Raw genomic sequence first — 12,987 nt, 5'->3', positions numbered from 1 at the left:
ATCAATGGGGTTTGGGTTCTGGTGGAAGTTTGGGTACTGATCTGGTACCTGAACCAAACTTTACAAGAAGTTTAAGTCAGGTACCAGAACCCGAACTTCAACCAGTCCGCCCTAATCCTTACATGACGTCTTTTTGGTGACTAATCCCATGAGTACATCAGAATGATCGCCGACATGTGATCGGGGTTATAAGAATGGGCAGAGACATCATCAGCGGTAACTAAACAGGTGTACGGCATACATACGGCCCGCAGATAATCCACATGGGGGTACCTGCAGCATAACAATACAGTACTGTGTAACAACTATACACCGGATATTACATGAGTTCTACATTGTAGTGACCTGTAACCAATGTCTTGTCCTTGACCCATGCACTAGTGATCAAGCATACATATTCTATGTAAGCGGTGTAAATCTATATTACGCCACCCCTGCCAGTAAATAGTCTGGCTGCGTAAAGTTGGAGAGTGTCTGCGGAGCAGTAATAAGTAGAGGCAGACTCCGTTTTAGCTTTGATTTGATGAAAACAGAAATGCTGACTCGTCCATTACGGAAAACCACACCCATCGCTTTGCACAAATATTAATGTGGCTTTAATGGAGTTAAACATTGTACTTTCTGTACTGGAAACATTTGATTGATCTCGTTCTAACACTCCATTGAAGGTCTTCGGAGACACTAAAACACCAGTGCACTACACATAATGCCATGTTGGCACTATATGGATATCAATATAAGCGCTGGGTATTCTAATGCCTATGCCTATAACACAGGTCTCTAGGCTGCATTATTGTGCAGTTAGTAACCATCAAGTCATTAACACCATATTTTGAGGTGACAACATTGAGAAAATGTAGATCATTCAGCGAGTTGATGGGCGTTTATGACATAGTGGCAGCATGAAGTTTTATTGTGCATTGTCTGTAGGCCTCATATACAATCACTCATACCAGACACATGATCAAAGCTCTGCTGGAGAGACAAAGGCGTTACACACCACAATGTAAACCCTTTCAGTCTTCTCTCCCCCTCTATACTGAGGAGGTGGTCTTATGGTAATAGAAAATGCTTGAAGAATGGAAGCGGACGCTTTAACTCTCAGCTGTGACCCCGACGCATGTTACCGCTATTGTCATTCCGCTGTATGGTTTTACAAATTGATAATGATGACTTTAAAGGCGAACATTAGGGGGGCACAGCGTGAACCATTTCCTGCAGAACCAGGCGCAATAAGTGAGCACTTGGCAAAAATATATTAAGTGTTAGATAAAATGATCGAGAACTAAGTATTATACACTGAAGCCAAAATAGTAATAAATGAAGGGATCTGGCCAAATATTTAGAATTGAGAGTCCTCAGTGGTTGATAAGTTTCTGGGATCTGGCCAGGGATCAGTTTCATTACTAGGAGCTGTCCAAATGACAATTGCTGAATCTTCTGCTTACTCACGAATGGTGGGTCTAGACACGTGTATACATTGGAAAGGTGTGTGACATTCAGGCAGACCCCAATATCGATGCACACACATAGTGGTCATCCTCGAATCTCTGCCCAAAGTAATGTTCTCCTTGTGATCATTCCTCTATGTCTTGTCCTTTTTCCATGCCATTTTCTGCCCGGTCAATACACATCCGGATCATACACAAAAACCGCTAAGGGCACTGAGAACACAATGGCCGATCGCCCACAATGATCAGCCAAGGGTGACAATGTCACATACTTCCGTCACAGCGCTCAGCGCAGTTTTGAGATATTTAATGCATAGGAATAGGAGGGAATACATTCAACAGTCAAACCAAGAAACATCCTCTCCGATGACATTACCTGGAGCCTGTCTAACACGTCACATACAACAATAGTTAATGGTTTCCTCTGAGAAATGTGCGGTGTAACAGTGTATACAAAAAGGAAGCCAAGCGGTGTGATACCCTATGTGCTACAACTGGGGGGATACACATTTACTGCAGCAGATCTACATGTCATTGAGGGAGCTCATGCATCAATGCCCCTTATAAAGTGGGATTATCTGTCCTTCAGGGAAGACCACAAAGGCTCATAAAATGAAAGGAAAGGGGAAAAAACTATATCTATAAAGAGCTGGTCTCAGACTGTGGCCTCCTGGTCAATATTAATTGCACTAAATATTATACTGGGCCTAATCTACGGAATTGGAGGACGGAGTCTCCCCGCTGCCTACACCGTCCTCTACAGGAACATGCATTTTAATTGCCCTTTGTCCCGGGCAGAGACTCTGGCACCAACAGAAATGCAGGAGACAATGTTTTTATCTTTCGGGTGCTGTTTTAAATTAATAATTTAGCAACATTGTCAGAAAAATTTACGTCACCCGCGTACAAGTGCGATGGTACTGACATAGTGGGCAATCTAGAATGAGGTCACAGCAGTGGTAGCATAGCGCAGCAGCTCACTTAGGAAATCTAGACGGTGAATTATGTATATATATATATATATATATATATATATATATATATATATACGTATATATATATATATATATATATATATATATATATATATATATATGACACACTTTGCACATAAACATATATTTGTGAATATCTCATTCAATAGGAACAATAGTTCAATCAAGTGAAGAATGAATTATGCTGTATGTATCCTAATTGCTGACCTCATATATACAAATTCAATACATGATATATACTATATATGTGTGTGTGTGTATGTCTGTGTGTGTGCATATTATATGTATATCTCTCTCTATATAGATATATATACACATACAAGCACACATATACATATATTTATATATACACACACATTATATATACAGTATATTACACACGCACACACTACAGAAAAGTACATCTAATTTCATTATGTCAGGCAATGCATAACATATTCTGGAAAGGTGTTGAATGGCAAATATGGGTCCTCCTGAAGCTCTAAACCACAGAAGTGGAAATCAGATGCTCGAAAACCCCATAAAGAAGACGGCCATGCGTGTCCAGCACACACCTCACACCTCCTGCACCATCTCTGCAGTTGTCTAGGACAGTGTGACACAGGTTTCTTGCTTCCATGCCAGGCTAGGGCTGACTCTACACATGTGAAATCATCATAAAGCCACAGATCTGTCATATGTAGGAATGATACCTTTTTCTTGCGATCCTTGGAGCGTTTCCTGTGCCTCCTTTTCTCCTTAGCTTCCTCCTCTGCATTAATTTCCAGATCCCTGTTCTTCTTTAACTGGGATGCTGCATGAGCCATTATGAGAAAGAATATCCCATGTAGCAAAGGTCCCTTGAAAAAAGATGCTGTACCCTAATGCACCTTCTATCCAGCTTGACAGGGAAGACTCCCAACAAATGGAGAGACAGAGGCGAGAGGCCAGTACGCAGGCTCAGGATGAGGAGCCGTGGAAATATCCCGAGCTCACATCCCTGCCTTTACCTGGAGCATTCCCAGTCATTGTTATGCATAAGTACAATGAGAAAGACAGCTGAGGCTGAGTGTGCTGGATGACTGCTGTATCCCCCTGCTACCAGCTGGAAGTGTCTAAGTGATCCCAGTAAGGGGGGATTGCTCCTAATGATGCTCTATGCAGAGGGACAGTCATGTGGAGCCGCACATGCAAAGATCCAACATCACAATCTGTTTCCCAATCCAGGAGCTGGAAGCTAAAACATTCACGTAGTCATTAGCTGAAGACCAAAATGTGTCCTTGTGTGGATCTGTGAACCCAAGACGCAGAGCATCCTCCCACTGTCATATAGCTGCTGATGATGTAGGCAAAAAATAGAGCAAAAAATAAAAATATAGAGCCCCTGAGCGGCAATATGCAGAGCTCAACGTGACGGCACGGTCTTATCAACACTTTGTGTGTTGGATGCTCCCCCCCACCACCAATGACAACAAATTCATAGAGGGAGGTAGAAGAAAGCCTTTTCTTGTCTCAGAAGAATGTACACATAAACACCCACTGTAACCCACTCCTGCAAAGAGGAAAAAAATATGGATACAAAGGCAAAAATACGAATTATTCCAAATGTATTATTATTATTTTTTAATATCACTAATGAATAAGGACTAACGAGTTGCATCAAGGCCTCCTTCAATCACCTTAGCATCTATCACCACCTGAGTCCATAGCATCTGCAGCTTGTGAATATTCATCACATGTATAAAAATAGCAGAACGTCGGCCCTGGAGCTGGAGCTATTAACGGAATGTACACAGGAGAAAATTAAAAATCGCTCGAGCAAACGCTAATAGGTGACATGCACAAAATGATGTTTATTTGCATCCCCCCTCAATTAATAAAAAAAAAAAGGGGAGAGAAAATAATTTGGGATGATTTTCTTATTCTCTGGACATGATGTTGTTTACAAAATGTGACCTAAAAAAACATTTTGTTCGACCATCACGTGATACACACGAGGCTTAGACTATTCCACTTTCATCATGGATGGGTATATTGTCAGGATGCTGAGCCCGGTTAATCTCTGCATGCTTGATCCAGATGCCAGTGTGCACGTAAGGCTAGACCCAATAAACCCTTCTAATATGCATGGAGCAGTAACTGGTTTATCCAAATACGGTTAATCCAGATGAAAAAAAAAAATTCATTTTACCAACTGCTCTCCGTCAACTAGGTCATGTTACGTGGAAAAGAACGAAAACTATCATAACAGTAAACAAATGTAACGATGATGAATAATAGAAGGCACTCAATAAATAAATACAGATCATGAAAAAAAAATGGTTACATCAGTGAAGATTTAAAGGGTTACTCCATATTTTAATTTTGTTTCAGAAAATAGAAGAACGCCTTTACTGAGGGGCCACTTTCACTGAACTCTTGAATGTAGGTTTGTGGAATGTTGGAGGAAACCGGAGGAACTGGAATCCCATGCAAACACCATGCAGATGTGGCTCCCGGTCAGATTACAGCTCAGTGATGCAACAGTGTTAACCAGTGAGCCACCATGATGCCCTCCATAAAAGGACAGACACCTTAGGTCCAGATACACTGTGCATATGTGCAAATCTCTAATGATCCCACAGCGGATCTCAACTACAGGTATCCAACCTTTCTGGGTAAAGTTTCCACATAGTATAAAAGGCTGTATTTTTTATTGTGCAAAAAAAATCTGCTGCACTTAACAGTTTCGGAAATTGTCTGCAATTTCCAGCAAGGTCATGTCCACTGTGCATTTCAAGACGTTGCTGAACTGTAAGGGTTTTGGTGAGTTTTATTTTCCCTATAAGCTTTTATGGAGAGCCAGAAAAAAAAAAATTCACGTGTAAAATACACAATGGTGTTTTTCTGTCTTTCTGTACAATTTGTGTGTGTACTTAGTATGCAGAATGCTGACAGTTTGTAATAAACTCCCGGTCAGCATTCTGCATGTCCTAGATAGCACACCTAGTCATGTGAGCAGCTGTCTCCTGATTCTGGAAGAGCTGCTCATTCCCCGACTACAACCCCTGGCAGAAATTTTGTAATCACCGGCCTTGGAGGATGTTCATTCAGTTGTTTAATTTTGTAGAAAAAAAACAGCAGATCACAGACATGGCACAAAACTAAAGTCAATTCAAATGGCAACTTTCTGGCTTTAATAAACACTAAAATAAATCAAGAACAAAAAATTTGGTAGCCAGTAATGGTTACTTTTTTAGAACAACTAGAGGGAAAAAAATTATGGACTCACTCAAGTATGTAGGAAAAAATTATGGAATCACCCTCTAAATTTCAATTCTCAAAACTAACACCGCATCAAATTAGATCTGCTCGTTATTCTGCATCTAAAAAGGAGTGATCACACCTTATAGAGCTGTTGCACCAAGTGGACTGACATGAATCATGGCTCCAACATGAGAGATGTCAATTGAAACAAAGGAGAGGATTATCAAACTCTTAAAGGAGGGTAAATCATCGAGCAATGTTGCAAAAGATGTTGGTTGTTCACAGTCAGCTGTGTCTAAAATCTGGACCAAATACAAACAACATGGGAAGGTTGTTAAAAGCAAACATACTTGTAGACCAAGGAAGACATCAAAGCGTCAAGACTGGAAACTTAAAGCAATATGTCTCCAAAACAGGAAGTGCACAACAAAACAAATCAGGAACGAATGGGTGGAAACTGGAGTCAACGTCTGTGACCGAACTGTAAGAAACCGCCTAAAGGAAATAGGATTTACATACAGAAAAGCTAAACGAAAGCCATCATTAACACCTAAACAGAAAAAAACAAGGTTACAATGGGCTAAGGAAAAGCAATCATGGACTGTGGATGACTGGATGAAAGTCATATTCAGTGATGAATCGCGAATCTGCATTGGGCAAGGTGATGATGCTGGAACTTTTGTTTGGTGCCATTCCAATGAGATTTATAAAGATGACTGCCTGAAGAGAAGTTGCAAATTTCCACAGTCATTGATGATATGGGGCTGCATGTCAGGTAAAGGCACTGGGGAGATGGCTGTCATTACATCTTCAATAAATGCTCAAGTTTATGTTGATATTTTGGACACTTTTCTTATCCCATCAATTGAAAGGATGTTTGGGGATGATGAAATCATTTTTCAAAATGATAATGCATCCTGCCATAGAGCAAAAACTGTGCAAACCTTCCTTGAAAATAGACACATAAGGTCAATGTCATGGCCTGCAAATAGTCCGGATCTCATCCAATTAAACATCTTTGGTGGAAGTTGAAGAAAATGGTCCATGACAAGGTTCCAACCTGCACAGCTAATCTGGCAACAGCAATCAGAGAAAGTTGGTGCCAGATTGATGAATAGTACTGTTTGACACTCATTAGGTCCATGCCTCAAAGACTGCAAGCTGTTATAAAAGCCAGAGGTGGTGCAACAAAATGCTAGTGATGTGTTGGAGTGTTTTTTTGTTTGTTTTTCATGATTCCATAATTTTTTCCCACATAATTAAGTGAGTCCATATTTTTTTCCCTCTGCTTGTTCTAAAAAAGTAACCATTACTGACTACCGCATTTTTTGTTCTTGATTTCTTTTAGTGTTTATTAGTAAAGCCAGAAAGTTGCCATTTGAAATGACTTTAGTTTTGTGCCATGTCTGTGATCTGCTTTTTTTTCTACAAAATTAAACAACTGAATGAACATCCTCCAAGGCTGGTGATTCCATAATTTTGCCAGGGGTTGTAGAGTTTTCCTGTCTGGCAGAGACTGGTCTTAACGTCACACTATTACTATAGACGGAGGTTCTGCAGTAGCTGTAGTGTGTTATGAGGTATATATTTAGATATACACACATAGTCACACTCTTGCACACACATGACTATACTATTTTCACTTCACAGTGCTCATTTGTCAGGGGTGATGTGGGGACATGTGAAGCTCTACCACCACTGTGGATGTGATGTGGGGACATGTGAAGCTCTACCACCACTGTCGATGTGATGTGGGGACATGTGAAGCTCTACCACCACTGTGGATGTGATATTGGGACATGTGAAGCTCTACCACCACTGTGGATCTGATGTGGGGACATGCGACGCTCTGTCACCACTGTGGATGTGATGTGGAGACATGTGAAGCTCTACCACCACTGTCGATGTGATGTGGGGACATGTGAAGCTCTACCACCACTGTGGATGTGATATTGGGACATGTGAAGCTCTACCACCACTGTGGATGTGATGTGGAGACATGTGAAGCTCTACCACCACTGTCGATGTGATGTGGGGACATGTGAAGCTCTACCACCACTGTGGATGTGATGTGGGGACATGTGAAGCTCTACCACCACTGTCGATGTGATGTGGGGACATGTGAAGCTCTACCACCACTGTGGATGTGATATTGGGACATGTGAAGCTCTACCACCACTGTGGATCTGATGTGGGGACATGCGACGCTCTGTCACCACTGTGGATGTGATGTGGAGACATGTGAAGCTCTACCACCACTGTCGATGTGATGTGGGGACATGTGAAGCTCTACCACCACTGTGGATGTGATATTGGGACATGTGAAGCTCTACCACCACTGTGGATGTGATGTGGAGACATGTGAAGCTCTACCACCACTGTCGATGTGATGTGGGGACATGTGAAGCTCTACCACCACTGTGGATGTGATGTGGGGACATGTGAAGCTCTACCACCACTGTCGATGTGATGTGGGGACATGTGAAGCTCTACCACCACTGTGGATGTGATGTGGGGACATGTGAAGCTCTACCACCACTGTGGATGTGATGTGGAGACATGTGAAGCTCTACCACCACTGTGGATGTGATGATGGGACATGTGATGCTCTATCACCACTGTGGATGTGATGAGGGGACATGTGAAGCTATATAACCACTGTGGATGTGATGATGGGACATGTGACACTCTGTCACCACTGTGGATGTGATGTGGGGACATGTGAAGCTGTATGACCACTGTGGATGTGATGTGGAGATATGTGAAGGTCTGTCACCACTGTGGATGTATGTGGGGACATGCGAAGCTCTATCATCACTGTTGCTGTGATGTGGCCACATTGCTAAATTTAGCATGGAGCTACATGTCGACAAAGTCCCCCACACTGCAACCGAGTACAAATATGCTCCACAACAGTAGTATATAATCAGCCACTACACAACCCACCAGTCAGAATACAGATAGATAAGATAGCACTGTGCCTACCATTAACTATAATGAGACACTTTTCCTCTAGCAAATACAAATTGAAATTAGCCACTGTGCCTCCCTCCAATTCATTAAAAGTCCCTGTCCTGTGCCCTACCCCCCAATTCATTGCAATTTCATGTCCTCTTGCGAACCTCCCACTTCATTTCATTTACATATCCTCTCTCCCAATCCCCCTCCCCAATTCAGTAATTATAATTCCATGTCCTCCCTCCCACCCCCCAATTCAGTTAAATTCAATGTCCTCTCTCCCATCCTCCCAAGACATTGGAATGCCATGTCCTTTCTTCCCCCCAATTCATTGCAATTCCATGTCCTGTCTTCCGCCCCAACCCCCATTCATTCCATGTCCTCTAATCCATGCCCTCAGTCCCCAAATTCCAAATTCATTACAACTCCATGACCTTTCTTCCACTCCTCCAGTTCATTATAATTACATGACCTCTTTACCACCCCCTGCCAAATTCATCTCAAGTCCATGGCCAATCAAGCACCCTCACTCCATTTGCATCATGCTCTCCCCCAATCACTTACTTCCCTAGATGATAATTTTTATTTCTATAGTGCCATCATGCTCCGCAGTACTTTACAATTTACAGGGTTCTTGTAAAAAACAAGATATGACCTTACAGAGTGTGACACATAGTTCAACATATGCAAAGTGGAGTGAGGGCCCCTCACAGTGTCGCTTCCACCCACGTCTGGCCAGGTAACTGCTAGATTATGTAGTCGATGCACCAGCGGTATCAGAGAAAGCACCGGGCAGGAAGCTGATAATGGCTTCCTGAAGCTACTCTGCAACTTGCTATTGTCACTAGCGGGACTGGAAGAATACTACCTACACCATCATGCATGCTGCCAAGGATTGCGAAAAAGACTGTAATGAGGGCAACACCACCCACTCCAACTCCAGAGCCCCAGACTCTGAATGCTAGCCCAGATTTTCCCAATTATAGTTTGTCCCTGGCTGTGCGCCATAAGAAATTGCTTTGGTCCACGGGCCGCTTGTTTAAAACCCCTAATGTAAAGGGCATCTCTAGATCTTACTTGATACTGGAGGTCTGACGGTTTTGTAAAATTAACCAGAAGTAGAGAGGTCTACTAACACTGACTGTTGGCAAAAGATCCACCTATCCTGAAAAATCTCACAAATCCATAAATTATGCCAGCTCACTTGAAGTTTCATCCTTCAAGGGGCAGAAAAACACAAGGGCCCCTGTGAAAGAACAGTACATGGGGCCCTTTATTTCAAATGCCTAATTTCATGGTTCACATAGTCCCCTGTGTTTACCAGACTCAAACTAATATGGTAGCTTTCTCGTGATGGTTACAGCGGCTTACCTGAATGATACACATTTTCAATGTCACAACATGTTCGTTTTCTTAACGGGAATGTCAAACTTTTCATAAAAAAATGTGTGCAAATCGATAAAATGAGGTATATCCCCGGCTCCAACCTTCAGGGCTGGCCATCAGTGGCCATCTCCACTGGGTCAGGAACTGCTGATCTCCTGTTTTTCAGACAACTGCAGCCATGTCATAAAGCAGGCACTTGCCTCTAACAGCAGCGAGCGGAGTTCGCTCCATACACTGCTGGCTAGCTAGTTAACACCTTCCTGACCAGGTGAGACCAATCATGCATAGTTTTTTGTATTTTATTTAAGTGGTGAAAAAAATTCAGACTTTTTTTTAAAAAACATATATATACCGTATATACTCGAGTATAAGCCGAGATTTTCAGCCCAAATTTTTGGGCTGAAAGTGCCCCTCTCGGCTTATACTCGAGTCATGATCGGTGGTGGGGTCGGCGGGTGAGGGGGAGAGGGCGCTGAGGCATACTTACCTAGTCCCGGCGATTCTGACGCTCCCCCTGCCCGTCCCACGGTCTCCGGGTGCAGCAGCCTCTTCCCCTGAGTGGTCACGTGGGACCGCTCATTAGAGAAATGAATACGCTGCTCCACCTCCCATAGGGGCGGAGCCGCCTATTCATTTCTCTAATCAGCGGTGCCGGTGGTGCAAGCAAGAGAGGTGAGTATGTGGTTTATTATTTTTATTGCAGCAGCACAGCTATGGGGCAATAATGGACGGTGCACAGCACTATATGGCACAGCTATGGGGCAATGGTGCAGAGCACTATATGGCACAGCTATGGGGCAATAACGGTGCAGAGCACTATATGGCACAGCTATGGGGCAACGGTGCAGAGCATTATATGGCACAGCTATGGGGCAACGGTGCAGAGCACTATATGGCACAGCTATGGGGCAACGGTGCAGAGCACTATATGGCACAGCTATGGGCAATAACGGTGCAGAGCACTATATGGCACAGCTATGGGGCAATGGTGCAGAGCACTATATGGCACAGCTATGGGGCAACGGTGCAGAGCACTATATGGCACAGCTATGGGGCAACGGTGCAGAGCACTATATGGCACAGCTATGGGGCAACGGTGCAGAGCACTATATATATGGCACAGCTATGGGGCAACGGTGCAGAGCATTGTATATATGGCACAGCTATGGGGCAACGGTGCAGAGCATTGTATATATGGCACAGCTTTATGTGGAGCATCTATGGGGCCATAATGAACGGTGCAGAGCATTATATATGGGGCAGCTTTATGTGGAGCATCTATGGGGCCATAATGAACGGTATGGAGTATCTATTTTTAATTTTGAAATTCACCGGTACCTGCTGCATTTTCCACCCTAGGCTTATACTCGAGTCAATAAGTTTTCCCAGTTTTTTGTGGCAAAATTAGGGGGGTCGGCTTATACTCGGGTCGGCTTATACTCGAGTATATACGGTATATATTCTTGCTTCTGTTACCATATTCCAAGAACCAAAGCGTTTTAGATTTTTGGGTTTGGGTAATGGAGCTGTGTGAGTTTGTTTTTTTACACCCTGAGCTGACATTTTTATTGATACTTTTTAGAGGCAGATGCAATGTTTTGATTGCCTCACACTGCACTTTTTTTGCGCTGCTGCAAACGAAAAATCACAATTCTGGCATTTTGATTTTTTTTTTCTGAATACGACATTTAGTGATTTGGTTATTTAATTTTATATTTTGATAGATCAGACTTTTATGGACATAGTGATACCACATATGTGTATTTTTCAAATTTCTTCGTTTTTAATGGGGGAAAAGGAGGGGGATTTGAATTTTTACATATTTTTTTCAAACTTTTTTTGTAGTTTTTATTGTATTTCTTAGTCCCTTAAGGGGATTTGAACCTGTCACCATTGGATTGCTTGTGCTATGTACACTAATAACAGAGTATTGCTGTATAGAGCAAAAATCACAGTCGCGGGTTAGCTTTCACGGGAGGACCATCATGTCAGGCACAGCAGACTCCTGGCTATTATGGCAACACATGGGCATCCTGCGATCAATGTTTTGGAGGCGCCAATGAGTGGTTGGACCAATACAACCCCGGGATGCGTGCTGTAAATGTCGCTATCACAGATTAGCAGCCAGTTTTAACAGCCATTGTTTTCCATCAAAGTTGCGGGCCCAGGAACTGAACCTGCATTCAAGTCAGGGAGCTGGCATATGACATAACTGTATGTCACATTTCGGTAAGGGGTTAAATGATGCTGTCAATCAATGGTAACAGCAAATTTAAATCTCACTGTTGACATGATCGTGAGTGATGATGGGATGCCGGGCAGTTAGGGGCCTGCAGCAGGCCCCCATTGCTACCATCTTGGCACTCCTGTGAGGCCCAGCCTCAGGCTGAGTATCATGGCAGAGTGATTAGTACTTACTACTGCAATATTAAAGTATATAAGCTTACAAAAATACAGTAAGGCTACTTTCAGACATAGCGCATTTTTGAGCGCTATTTTGCGGGCGCTTTTCAAAAATGCGCAATGTCATTTTCGTCTGCCGGCAAAGTGAATGAGAAATTCACTTTGCCGTTCAGACACACCGCAAAAAAACGCGGCGCTTTTGTCTGCAAACACGCCGGCGTAAAAAGAATTGACATGTCAATTCTTTACGCAGCGGCGTGTCTGCGTATCCCCATAGGGCCCCATATTAACGTGCACACACAGCGCCTTTGTCCTGGGTGTCGGCGTCTTTGTACGGAGGGGTTGACACCCAGGACCGGACGTGACGTCGGACAGGAAGAGGGAAGCCCCCGCCCCCCAGTGAAGCAGCATGGATAAATGAATGAGCATAAACGTGGGGCTGCTGATCGAGACGGTAAGTATCCCCCGTGTGTGCCCCCCCTGTGCGTGTGTCCCCCCACTGTGTGTGTGCCGTGTGCGCCCTGTGTGTGTGCCGTGTCCCCCCCGCCCCCCCCGTGTGTATGTATGGG

General features: G+C 43.4%; 1 protein-coding gene across 49 annotated transcripts in view; it reads right to left on the bottom strand.

The window, feature by feature from the left end:
- The window catches only part of ANK3 (ankyrin 3), a 756,238-nt gene that overhangs the window by 353,941 nt on the left and 389,310 nt on the right, over positions 1 to 12,987 (bottom strand). For 10 of the 49 annotated variants that reach the window (XM_077258794.1, XM_077258797.1, XM_077258806.1 and 7 more), the window contains exon 1: positions 3,139 to 3,339. The exons of 7 other annotated variants lie outside the window; for them this stretch is intronic. In XM_077258794.1, the coding sequence (XP_077114909.1) occupies positions 3,139 to 3,252 (114 nt within the window). In that variant the 5' untranslated portion in view covers positions 3,253 to 3,339. Of the gene's footprint in view, positions 1 to 3,138; positions 3,559 to 12,987 lie in introns of those variants that run through there. 32 more of the 49 variants (XM_077258796.1, XM_077258813.1, XM_077258802.1 and 29 more) reach the window with 17 other exon arrangements.

This window comes from Ranitomeya variabilis, chromosome 4, assembly GCF_051348905.1.
Source record: "Ranitomeya variabilis isolate aRanVar5 chromosome 4, aRanVar5.hap1, whole genome shotgun sequence".
In the NCBI taxonomy this organism is placed as follows: Eukaryota; Metazoa; Chordata; class Amphibia; order Anura; family Dendrobatidae; genus Ranitomeya; species Ranitomeya variabilis.
Note: the sequence above shows the minus strand (reverse complement) of the source record. Positions and strands in the feature narration are given on the sequence as shown.